Source organism: Castanea sativa, chromosome 11 (assembly GCF_040712315.1).
Source record: "Castanea sativa cultivar Marrone di Chiusa Pesio chromosome 11, ASM4071231v1".
In the NCBI taxonomy this organism is placed as follows: Eukaryota; Viridiplantae; Streptophyta; class Magnoliopsida; order Fagales; family Fagaceae; genus Castanea; species Castanea sativa.
In genome coordinates, this window is record NC_134023.1 from 58,292,783 (window position 1) to 58,306,427 (window position 13,645).

General features: G+C 35.9%; 1 protein-coding gene and 1 long non-coding RNA gene across 2 annotated transcripts; both read left to right on the forward strand.

The window, feature by feature from the left end:
- Positions 1-1,250: 1,250 nt before the first annotated feature.
- On the forward strand, positions 1,251-6,558 carry LOC142617817 (uncharacterized). The gene is made up of 3 exons (XR_012841056.1): positions 1,251-1,873; positions 5,003-5,211; positions 6,327-6,558. It is a non-coding gene; the product is annotated as an uncharacterized LOC142617817 (long non-coding RNA).
- A 4,162-nt stretch (positions 6,559-10,720) lies between these two features.
- Positions 10,721-13,442, forward strand: LOC142614939 (subtilisin-like protease SBT3). The gene has a single exon (XM_075787587.1). The coding sequence runs from the start codon at positions 10,744-10,746 to the stop codon at positions 13,033-13,035; it is 2,292 nt and encodes a 763-aa protein (XP_075643702.1). The 5' UTR covers positions 10,721-10,743; the 3' UTR covers positions 13,036-13,442.
- The last annotated feature ends 203 nt before the right edge of the window (positions 13,443-13,645 follow it).

Below are 13,645 nucleotides of genomic sequence, written 5' to 3' on the forward strand. Positions count from 1 at the left end.
AAAAATTTAAAATCAAAATGCTGAATATAGTGAGTGATTAGTGATTACCTCTCCGTGAAGGATTGAAAGCGTGAACTCTCTTAATCTCTGTTTCTCTCAAAAATTAAAATGCTGAAGAAAAAAACAAGTTAGTACTTAGTAGACTGTGACAACTAACAATGTATTACTAAGTTTACTAAGTTTATAGTTTGTACTGTTACTATAAACTTACTAAAGTAACAACTAAGACTAATGACATAGTTAAGACACAGTTTCTACTGTTACTATAAACTTACCAAAGTAACAATATAGACTAATGACATAGTTATTTTCTATTTTATTATTTTTTTGGGGGGCTAATCGGATACTTATTAGACTATATAATATAATAGTCTTTCTAGTAGTTTCCAGTCCACTATTAAAGTCTTATATAAAAATCAGTAAATCACAATCTTAATCAAACAGCCAACCTTAATATTATATACGTAAGCATCCGTGTATATATAATATTATATTATTATATATGTAAGCAGCTACAAACACCCAACCTTAATAGTTAATATTATATATGTAAGCATCCATGTATATATAATATTATATTTATATATGTAAGCAGCTACTTGGAGTTGGATCCCCCCCCCCCCCCCCACACAAAATAGAAAGACACAGTCACACAAGCTTTGCTTTGAGAGATTTTAAAAGGTGCTATACTGCTATTGGCTTAGTTGCTAAAGCTTTACTCAAACAAATCAACATGGTTTCTACTTTCTCGGGTTAGCGGGAAGTGTGTAGGCAAAGGAAGTTTTGGTACAGTGAGTCTCGGGGTTAACAATTAACATATAAATCATGCTTTCCCAAACAGCCAAACTTAATCAAACATTCAAACCAACTTAAATACTTAATCATTCATGCTTTCAGCTTTCTCAAACAAATGAAAAGGAAAAAAAAAGTAAAACACGAAGACAAACAAAATTGAAAAGACGAAGAAGCTTACTGTTGTTTTACCGTGATTGGTGAGCAACGGCAAGAGTCAAGCGAGGCGCAGCATCGGGTGAGACTCGAGAGGCGAGAGCGAGAGAGAGAGAGAGAGAGAGAGAGAGAGAGAGAGAGAGAGAGAGAGAGAGAGAAAGTTAAAAGATACTGAGAGAAAAATATGAACTTATACCCCTGAGAATCTGAAAAACCTAGCATAAAATGCACTGTTTTGCTTATTTTTTTATTTAAAAAATAATTTATTTTTAATTAATTAATTTTATTTTTAATAACACCCATACATACGACGTCATTTTATCAGCTTCATATAAAAAAATTAGAATGATAGATCCTTTATCGGTTTGGTTCGGTGCTGTCTCGGTTTTGAATTTCTCAATCCGGTGACGGCACCGCACCGGCATTGGAACGAAGGGCGAAGTCAGAATGCCGGCCTCAGCTCATTCGGTCAGTGCTAGAGTCAAGACGGTGTCATTGATGACGATCGGTTGGGTCAACTCTGGTGACGTTTTGCTCACCCCTAGAAGATGGTGGTGTGGAGTGGGTACCATGGGAGAGTGTGAGGGAGTGGTAGAGAGGAGTGTTTGTGTAATGCTCAGGTTAAAAAAAAATAAAAAATAAAAAATGTGCTCAGATTTTTGAGGCCCACGTGCCCCACCTACCCCTTAATTATTTCCCCACCACACATTCAAAAAATATCTCCTTCCTTGTTTAACTGGCCATCTCTCCCTTTTACTTTATTCTCTTTTCTTTCTTTTTCATTTCTCACCAACACTTCTCACTCTCTCCATCACACTCTCCCACCGGTACCCATTCCATACCACCATCTCCATCATCATTTTTTTGGCAAGATCACCGGAAAACTCTATAGGAAAAGCTAAGGCACTCATATCTATTATTTAAGGTAAAAATTCCTAATCTTTTTGGTGGGTTTGTATGTTTTTGCTAGAGGCTTTTTTTTTTTTTTTTTTTTCTTCTCTAATCTAAGCTTTGGTAATGGTACTCATGTGATTTGTTAGCTTTGGAAGTGATATTTATGTGTTTATATGTATGGGTTTTGTCTTGGTGGATTTATTTGATGAGTGGGTTTATGGTTTTTACATTGGTGGCTATCTAAGGTATATTATGGTGAAGATTTGGGGGTTTTGGCTTTCTAATGTGAAATACATGATGAATATAATTTTTATTATTTATTTGGAGCTAGTTAAAAATTCATATTATTTGTCTTGGAGAATATTATGATTTTGGTGTCACGAGTCTCTTGATGATATTATATAAATCTTGTGTTAACTACTTATTAAGTGTTGAAGTTTTGATTTTAGAGATAACTAGTCGCAGACCCTGCGCGTTGCACATGATAAAGGTGAAACAGTGGTGTAAAGGTGAAATTCTCTTGGATCTACTTCCTTATTGTTTTGGTTATGGTTTAAAGCTTGTGTAGAGTCAATCTCTTGGGTGGGGATAATGTTTTGATATAGGTATTTCATCTTGAGGATGTTTCAAAAGTGGGTAATGCAAGCTTCAGATTATGGGTTGTGTGAGATGTTTCTTTTAGTTTTGTACAATTTTTGGTTTTGTATGAGTTTTGCTAAACCTTGTTTTGTGGTCACTTGTTGTGTTAATTTCTTAAAATTCTGGTGTTTATGTAAAGTACCAATGATAAAATGGTTTGTTGAGGATGAACATATGATATTTCTCGAAAGGGCATATGAAGTTTGGTGTTCAAAAAGACCATTTGACCGTACTTAATACTCAATTTGTTTTCTGCAGAAACTCTACACACGTTGTAGTTAAAAGTACTTAATAACTACCATAAATTGAATCTAGAAGCCAAGGATGACTATAATGAAAGCTAATACGCATATCTTTTACCTGATTCAAGTCTCAAAGCATTTGGACTGGTAAAATAATTATAATGATTTTTCTTTTGGGACCCTAAACCTGTCAGGGATAGATTTAAGTCAGCCACTTTCAGTGAATTCTATTAAATTATAGAAAAATGATTTTAGACTGATTTTTCGGTGGTATGTTGTATACATATAAGGGCTTACCCCTATTTAATTTCAAATTAATTAGATAACTTTTCATGGACCAAACAATTTTACAAAAGGCTGACTTGCTATGTAACGAATCTGAAAATATGACAAGTATGTTGCTACTACATGGAATTTACTTCAAACCTTTGTTGAGTGGATTGGCTTGTAAATTCATGCGTTTTCTTCAACATGTGCCTCACTTAGTTAATTTTAATAATGCATTGGTTGTGTTATGGTCCTTTGGATCACTTGTATGTTTGTTTGATATCCATTGGGAATAGGTGACTTGGGATAGTCAAGTTAGGCTTTAGGCCATTGGTTTGATTTTAGGGGACCATTTTCGTTCTAGGGATAAAAATTTGATGGTACTTTGTGATAGACCTTGTTATTGATAGGCTTGATCATTGTGTTTCTAGGTTTCAAGAATCTTGGTGATGGACCTAGTAATTGGATTGCTTGATTAGGTGAGGCTTGGTTAAGGTAAAATTGGTTGGCTTTATGAGGTAAGTGGCGTCTTAATTAGATTTTTTAAAAAGAAATCATTATTGCACTAAAGTATTTAAATGGTTAAACCCATTTTGGAACATTATTCATGGCTTTCCTAAAACGTACTGTGTACTATTATTGTTAATCATTTATGGAAAACACATGAAACATTGAAAGTGCATCATATTTATTATTGCATATAGGGAAATTCATGATTTGTTAACATGGAAAATATTAACATCTTTGATTAAATTCTTGAGAATAGATTTTATGGATTTATTGTATTATTTGAAAGATTTAAAGATGCTTTATCTTGACTTGTGATATCTGGAAAAATTGATACAAAATCTTCTTGACAAGGAATGAGTTTGAAGGCTTTGAGAACCTTGTGAATATATTGGGTATTTCAAAAGTTTTTGTGAAACTACTCGAAATTGAACTATGTTTTGATTTCATGTAAATTGTGAGCTCTTTATGTTTTACCCTTGGGCTATGACGTGATTATCTGGTGATTACCCAGTTAGATATTATAGTATGTATGACATTGGTATCTTAGCACCCGTCTTTGTGATGGTTATTTGTTTTGGCTTTGTATCGGCAAATGAGTTCCAGCTTTGTATATATCCGCGATGAGTTTTGGCTTTGTGTCGGCAGATTGGTTCCGGCTTTGTGTAAGCAATGAGTTTCGGCTTTGTGTTAGTAGATAAGTTCTAGCTTTGTGTCGGCAAATGAGTTTCGGCTTTGTTTGGCGATTGTCATGGGGCCCTGGGTTAGATTTTTTGGTTTGGAACGGTGTTGTTATTGCTTATAATGTATAGTATGTAGTTTCATGTTGAGATATTTTGAGAAATATATACTTATGTAGTTTCGCGTTGAGATATTTCAAAGAAGCTTTGTGCTATGTTGTTTCAAGCATTCTTGTAATCCCATTATTGAAATAGCTTTTTTTCAGAAATCAAAATGAAATTATCGAAGTATGACATATTTTCTAAAATGCTCATTATCATAAGACTTGCATTTCCTCCCATCATCATTAATTATGCTACTTATTGGGCTTTAGCTCATCCTACTCTCCAACAGTTTTTCAGATAAATTTGCTATATCTGGAGCATGGAGCTTGTTTTATTAGTGGTGATTGGAGCATTATGCTAATTGAGAGATTTATGCTATGATTGGTTGGTGACTCAACTTACTAAATTTATCGAGACCATAGCTAATTTTATCGGAGGTTGGGCTCTTGAGATTTGTTAGCCTTGGGCATGGTAGGCCTAGATTCTGTTGTTAAGGTTGCCTTGTGATTATATGTTGATCCATTTGGAGTTTTGGAATTTCATGTATATTTGGAGGCATCATTTGTTATTTGTATTGTTTGTAAATGTCTCATAGAGCTTTGACTTATATTGTGGAGAGTTCACAATGTTTATTTATCTTTATCGAAAAAAAAAAAAAAAATCCCCTACAATTTATTTTAATGGTTCTTTTTTCATACTTTGGACCCTTTTGGCTTTCAGGTGACACTTTTGCTGTAAATGGCTGGTGACTCAATCTTGCGATGTTCAACGAGGTCATAATCCTCCCTGTCACATAGAGGTGGATCTCACATGTGTGGAGTCCACTTCCATGTGAAAGGGAGGAAACTTGCATCCGATGCATGATATACCACCTCCCAAGAGGCAGGGAGAGGTATTTTGTGAGAATTGAGTGGTGGGGAATAAATAGGGTAGGTGGGATTCTGATTCTTTTTTAAAATTTTTTATTTTATTTTATATTTATGCTTGGGGTGTTACAAGGGAAGCTGGAGCTTTTATCAAGAGAGAGAGAAATAAGAGGAACTGTAGATTTAGAAACTCACTTTAGTCACATTAGACCAGACACACCATTTTTTGCTATCCTGTTCGGTTTATAGAAACCCCTCTAATCGACTAGCAAAAGGTATTGCATTAAGTAAGATAACTCATGTTGCTAAAGGTAAGATATCAAGGGCTTGTTTGGTATTATTGTTTAAAAAATAATACACGTATTTCCATAACATTTTTCATATTTTCACAACACTTAAACAACATCACTAGAAATTTCTGATCAAATGGGCCTTAAAGCTACTCATGCAGTTTCACTAAGCATGATAAAGCTTTGCAGTCATGCAACATGGGAGTGCTAAGATATCTATCTTCAATCTATCTACATACACTCACTCACTGCCTTCCTGATCTATAAATCCTAGTCTTAGGATAATGTGACTTTTTTTTGCAATAATAGTAAGGGTAAAACCTACGTGCATCCACACACCACACTACAAGTGAATAAACGCTGCCCTAATATATACACAGATCACAAGCCTTGATACATCCTTAATTTATGGCCTTTGATACGTGCGGCAATGTGTTCGGCAAGGATAGGGATCCTTTCAGGTGGGGTGGATATGGGGAGGAAGAAACCCGCCCTGCCCTGCCCTGCCCCACTCAGATGCCACCTTAGGTGATACTGTTGGTACTAGTACTTCAATAAGATTATTTTATCTCCAGCATTGTCTGCAAAGTAGCAAATTTTTGTAAGTCCATTATCTTTGTTGTTTAGTGGCAAAAATGACCTAGCTGAATAAAAAGTCTACTATGCCTTGAGGACGTTGCATTATTTTTTTGGTTACATACGTTTGGAGATGCATATTTCATGATAGAATAAGCATAAAATTTGATTTTGAACCTGTGTACCCTTTGCCCTTTCCTTGATGTTCACTAAAGTACTTGGATATCTACTTAACATTTGAATGAGATTTGTTGGTTTCTTTAATTTTTAACTATAATATGTTGTGTTGATTAAACCTCCTATTTACTGCAGTTCTTTATCACTTGTGAAAAATGCGACTGGCTTGACAATAAGGACGTTGTATTTGGGGTTGCTCTAATTCCTTCTCAACTCTGTTGTTTTAATTATTCATCCAAAAATACTGAAATTTTACTCAATAATTTTTTTTCGTCTTTAACTTGCAATGTAGACCAGCTTAGGTTTTTTTTGAAGTGAAATAAGGAACTAGAGAATTGTATGAAGAATGATTTGACCTGATAACTGGATTGATTTTATTTAACCCAAGATAAAATTTTTACTTGGGTTGGGACAATTCTGGTTTCTTTGATATGCTTATGAGTTGCATCTGAGACTTTTAAACAATTGAACTTTGCTTTAGTGTGTTCATTGGTTTGGTTATTTTAGCACAATTGTGAAAGGAGCTGCAGGCACAAATTGTTCTTCTGTGACCATGGATAAATCTTTCATTTGCAAGCTGCTTCTGAATGTGGGGAAATGTAAACTTCATTCACAAACAGTTCTAACACAACAGTTTCCATACTTGTTATAGAAGATATTCTCTAAATCAAGTCACCATTATCAGCTTTCCTTTTTGTGGACATGCATATGCTAAATAACTAATTCTTTTCTTCCTTTAATAACAGATTACGGGTGTCAATCTGATCTGTCTGCATGTCTCAGCGTGGATACAAATATTTTCCTTCTTATTTTTCAATGAAGTCATTATCAAGCATGTTGCTTGTACTTAACCGAGGTCTTGAAAGTGGTGATTTGGATAGTTTAACTACTCTTACCCCTCAATATTTTTATTTATTTTTGCATTGACTGCTCTGAAGATCCAAAACTGCGTACTTCCGCTTGGCAGTGCAAGACTTATCATGCCTACAGGTTCAGTCTTCAAGCTAGCTTTGGATAATCAATGATCCTTCCATTCTTTATCCTTAAACAGATAATGTTATCTTTGCATGTGTTTCCACTTATCAAACGGGCACATTTATCATGCCTACAGGTTCAGTCTCAACACATTTATCATGCCTACAGGTTTAGTCTCAAGCTAACTTATTAATAATCTCTAGGTGCTGTCATATAGTTATTATAAAATGCCTTAGGGTTCAGCTTGTAGCTAATTAATTAATCTCTTTTGGTATATATTAGGTTGATTTTCAACATCAAAATAATAAGTTTTGATTTATCATTTGTTAGAAATTCCAATGTAAGCTGCACTGCCACAGAATGCTTTCTTGGACCTAAGCATTCATGCGTGCTGAGGGGATGGTTTTGTAGAGCCGCTCTCTATAATAAGATACCTCTCCATCCTACCCTGGGAGCTCAAAAGTTTAAAATTATTATTCACGATGGATTATAATTCATGAAACATGAGTCAAATCATCAGATACCATTAGCACAATGCACATACATACGAGACTCAGCTATCTTGTTGCCAAATGTTCAACTTAAGTCTATTTCTCAAATGATTGCAGTTGATAACATTGACGCAATAGATTAAGCCTAGCCAATAAGCTCAATTGCCACTAATTTTTTAAGAGAAGTTTCCATTATTAATTGCTTGAAAGTTTTGTAGAAATAGACAATGCCTTCTATTCATGAACTTGTCATAGATTTTTTTTTTCTTCTGATACCATTGTCATAGAGAAGATAATCATACAAAACCAAGGGTTTTTACATGGGGTACACAGATCACAGAATAGACATTCAACCTTTGTTTTTTGGGATCCATGCAAAGGGTACGTATATGCTGATAATCACGGGATCTTGGAATATTAGTAAACATAGAAGGGCACATGCTGATAATATCAAGATGAGATTAACGCCGTACATCCATGGGTGCCACAAGCTCCATTGCCACAAATTCTTAAAGAAAATTTTCCATTCATTACTTAAATTATTGGACAAATAGATTTTCCATATCTATTCATGAACTTGTCGTATACAGAAAAGACATTCTGCTTGTTTTTTTGGGTAAATGCAAAAGGGGAAGCAGATTATGATGTTCGTTTAGATGTTTGAAACCTCAAACGCTAGAATCAGCCTTTTATTAATATTTAAGCAATATGAAGCTACCACACGGTTTTAATTTATTAATCCATTTGTCTCTTTCTCAGACCAAACGAGTAAAGTTGTCACTTGCTACACAAAGTTAGCTAAGCTCAATTAATTTCACTAGTGTTGCCTATTTTGATTCCAACCTTTGGCACATCAAGCCAATGAGGAGATAATATATACATGCACGCTTTATGACACCCATTCCTTATTTTGTTTTGCACACAATTCAAAGCCAAACCTTGGTCAGTTAGTAAGATTTGAGCATATTAATTAAAACTAATCGGCAATTTGAAATTCATAAAATGAGCATTGCTACTACATGTGCTGGAGATTCAATAGTTGCTGCTGCAAGTGCTGGAGATTGATCAATAGCTGCTGCTCCAAGTGTTGGAGATTCAAGGGCTGGTGGTGTTACTAACAGTAAACGTGTGGTGGTGCTAACTGTGGAAAAGGCCATTCAAAGGATGCAGGCCAAGAAGAACAATTAAACCTTGGAGGATTTGAGAACATATAACTACCCAATGATTATCAAAGTTAACATAAAGCTCAATTTTCATAGAACTTCATAAACGCTATCTGACTTGTGGTGATGCAAACTGTGGAAAAGGCCACAATACTGAAATTTTACTCAATAATTTTTTTTCGCCTCTAACTTGCAATGTAGACCAGCTTAGGTTTATTTGAAGTGAAATGAGGCACTAGGAATTAGTATGAAGACTGATTTGACCTGATAACTTGATTGATTTTAGTTAAACCCAGATATAATTTTTACTTGGGTTGGGACAATTCTTGTCTTTGTGATATGCTTATGAGTTGCATACTTGTAAAAAATTTGACTTTGCTTCAGTGCGTTCATTGGTCTAGTTATTTAAGAACAGTTTTGTGAGGAGCTGCAAGCAGAAATTGTTTTTCTGTGACCATGGCTAAAACTTTCATTTGCAATCCACTTTTTCCCCCTTATTTTCTCAAGTAAATAGTTTTGAAATTTGATTTAATTTTCTCCGCTTCTATGCAGAGAGTGCTTGGAGATGATCCTTTGTTTACCAGGAAGATTGAGAGCGTAGCTACTGGACCCAACAACCGGCCTAAGTTAGCTTGCATTATTGCTGAAAGTGGGGAAATGTAAACTTCATTCACGAACAGTTCTAACCACAACAGTTTCCATAACTGTAATAGAAGATATTCTCTCAATCAAGCGACCATTATCAGCTTTCCTTTTTGCGTACATGCTAAATAATTGTTTCTTTTCTTCCTTCGACAACAGATTACGGGTGTCAATCTGATCTTCCTGCTTATTTTTCAGTGAAGTCATTAAGCCTGATTGCCAAAAGCTCCAAACGCCACAAATTTTTATAAAAAGGTTACCATTCATTGCTTAATTTTTTTCTATAAATAGAAATTTTCATCTATTCATGATTATAGACTTGGCGAACGAGTCGAATCGATTGGGTTTGTGTTTGACCTGTTTGGGGTATAGGTCAAATCAGGTTTGGGTCTGAAACAAAAAAGAAAAAAAAAAGGAAAAAAAAAAAAAAAAAAAAAAGGAGTTAATGAGTTCAGGTTGTAGACCCTTGCGAGCTGTTACTTGTCAGAGACTTATTAGTTTTTGATATATACCAATATTGTCAAAGAAAAGTAGACAGGATTTTACAAGGGGTCCACAAAAAAATTATTGAACTTCTTTTATTTTTGGATCCTTGTAAAGGAGGATTCTACGGTAAGGCTTTAATAACAACCACTCACGTACTTTAATTTAGTGCCAAAAAAGTGAGTGTTTGCGCACTAAAGTTATTAGCTTATAGCTTAGTTTGGATTTAGTTTATTGTTACTACGTTTTTAAAGTTCTGCGTTTTGTAGCTTTTTTATTTATAACATGCATGAACAGTAATCGGTACTGTTCATGCATGTTATTTCACTGTGCAGGAGACCAATTTCACTGTTTATGTACTGTTCATAGGACCCATATACTTTAATTTAGTGCCAAAAAAGTGAGTGTGTGTGCACTAAAGTTATTAGCCTATAGCTTAGTTTGGATTTAGTTTATTGTTGCCACGTTTTTAAAGTTCTGCGTTTTGTAGCTTTTTTTTTTCAACATGCATGAACAGTAACCAGTACTGTTCATGCGCGTTATTTCACTGTGCGGGAGACCAATTTCATTGTTCACGCACGGTAGCTGCACTGTTCATGCACTGTTCATGGGACCCACAAGCATTTTATTTAGAAAAAAAAATTAAAAATAGGTTCCACAATACTATTCACACATTTAAAAATTATTTTACTACAATGTTTTCAGTTTTCAGCATTAAGCTCTATCCAAACAGACCCTATATATAGACCTTTCTATTCGCATTGTTTCCAAGTCCAATAGCCCATCACTACCATAACCATGAAGATGAGTTTCTCCCATCCAATTTCACAGTGTGGACTACTCTGGTTGCTATTGTTTCTGCTTCCTTTGGTTAAAGCAGTTTCAAAATTTGAAAACTACCAGACATATATCATCCACATGGACCATACTCACAAGCCTGAATCTTTCTTAACCCATGAGTCATGGCATCGTTCCATCCTAAAATCATTGTCGTCATCTCCTACTGATGACAAAGAACTATTGTTGTACTCATACAACCATGTCATGAACGGCTTCAGCGCTAGGCTCACACCCTCTCAACTATCTGAGATTGAGGAATCTCCATCTCACCTTGCCACTAACCCAGACTCCTTTGTTAAGTCAATGACAACCTACTCCCCTAAGTTTCTTGGGCTACAAAAAAACTTTGGCATCTGGCCTACTGCCTCGTATGGAGAAGATGTGATCGTAGGCGTGGTTGATACAGGAGTTTGGCCAGAAAGCAAGAGTTTTAACGACGAGGGTATGCCACCCGTGCCGAAAAAATGGAAGGGCAAGTGTGAGAATGGCACGGCTTTTAGCCCTTCATACTGCAACAAAAAACTCATTGGGACTCGATTTTATTACAAAGGAATCCTAGCTCATGGTTTAAACCCATCTGAGTATGGCGAATATCTGTCTCCAAGAGACTTCGATGGTCATGGAACGCACACAGCATCCACAGCAGTTGGTAACAATGTTCCTGGAGCAAGTTACTTTGGATACGCAAAAGGCACAGCCATTGGGATGGCTCCTCGTGCACGTCTTGCTGTCTACAAAGTCCTTTGGCTAAAAGGCGGATTAGGTGTAACGAGTGATGTTCTTGCTGGCATGGAACAAGCAATTCTTGACGGGGTTGATATAATGTCTTTGTCTCTTGGCTTTCATATGAAAGCTTATTTCAATAATGATATTGCCTTGGGTTCTCTTTCAGCAATTGAGAAAAGGGTTTTTGTTGTTTGTGCTGCCGGCAATGATCCTTATTTTAAAACAGTAGACAATGTAGCACCTTGGATCACAACTGTTGGGGCTGGCACACTTGATCGAAATTTCCATGCAAAAATGACTCTAAAAAATGGGGTTTCCATTGAAGGTACATCATACTTTCCAGAGAGCGTTTTCATTACTGATTTGCCTTTGTACTATGGCAAAGACAACGTGAGTAAAGCAATTTGCAAGGACAGAACATTGGATAGAAAGGAGGTTGCTGGAAAGGTAGTCATCTGTGATTACTCAGGGTCAAATGTCTCTCAACAAATTGAGGAGGTTGAAAGGGCAGGTGCTTATGCGGCTATCTTCACAGATTTATTCTTACCATTATCGCATGAGAAGTACATCATGTTTAATGTTAAGTACAGCATTCCGAGCCTTATTTTGCCAACTGGTTCGGGGACTTTGGTTAAAGAGTATGCGACAAGGGTGAAAAACCCGAAAGTGAAAGACATGAGTTTTGTGTTAACGAGGTTGGGTACAAAGCCTGCCCCTCAAGTGGCCAGCTTCTCTTCGAAAGGTCCAAATCCAATCAGTCCAGGAGTTTTAAAGCCAGATATTATTGCACCAGGAGTTGATGTTTTAGCCGCATCTGTACCCTCGAAGTATGATTTGGTTACAGATTATGCATTAAAGTCGGGCACATCAATGGCGACACCACATGTTGCTGGGGTTGGAGCTTTACTGAAAGCAATCCACCCCAAGTGGAGCCCAGCAGCTATCCGATCGGCTATGATGACCACGGCCTATGCCTTGGACAATACTGGCACAATTATTAAAAGCGAATTTACAAATGATTTAGGCACCCCTCTGGAGTTTGGGGCTGGCCACATCAATCCGAATAAAGCGATGGATCCAGGACTCATCTATGACATGGGTTTCCAAGATTATATTGAGTTTCTGTGTGGCCTGGAACACACTAAGAAGCAAATGAGTGCTCTCATTAGACGAACTCAATGGAGTTGCAGCAACAAATCTATTCATGATCTAAACTATCCCTCTTTCACGGCCGCACTCACAACCAAAACCAATTATCCAGTGGCAATGAACTTTAGCAGGGTTGTGACAAATGTTGGAAATGATAAAGCTGTTTACCGGGCGCATTTGGAGAATATTCCCACCGGATTGAAAATAAGTGTGAAACCAAGGACTCTTACATTCACCCGCAAGTATCAGACTCGAAGTTTTGTTGTGAGCATTGAACTTGATAGAGAATTTTCAAGGGTAATTTATGGTTTTCTCAAATGGATAGATCAAGATAGCCACGTAGTATCAAGTCCTATAGTGGCTATCAATTTCTAGTAGACAATGTTGGCATGTTCCCGTGCTAAATACTATTATCAACTGCTGAGGGTGTATAGGCCATATTCCTTCTCAGTTCAAATAAAGGGTTTGTTGATCAAGCAAATCTCAAAAGACTGTTGTGTTATAACTATATGTTGGCTATGTGATGTACGATTGAAGTTGTCATATATGGTAGTTTTTGTATGTACCAATAAAAACAGTTCTTACTCAAAAAAAAAAAAAAAAACCAATAAAAACAGTGGTCCTAATTTACTGTTTGGACCAGTGAAAAGAGTCTAGCGTGTGATACTTTTGCAGTAGCAAGAGATGGTGTTCTTTTTGTGTTCAACCTCTGCAGTTGAATAAGACAGTACAAATGTATAATAGTATGCCAATTTTAATCTCTTTAAAGGTTGCTTTATATATATGTTTTCAAAAAAAAAAAAAAAGTTGCTTTATATATATAAGGGCTGGCTTGGTTGAAGTCCACCTTCTTCGTTAAGGTGATTGAAAAAAAAAATTATATATATATAAAGTAAGAATCCAGTCTAAAATTTTGATTAGATCAACTAAACTATATCACAAAATACAATAGAAGCTACATCTTCAAGTGTGTCTTCAAACCATA

Bases quoted from the DNA above. Each gene is read 5' to 3' on its own strand.
- LOC142614939 (XM_075787587.1), top strand. From the start codon at position 10,744: ATGAAGATGAGTTTCTCCCATCCAATTTCACAGTGTGGACTACTCTGG.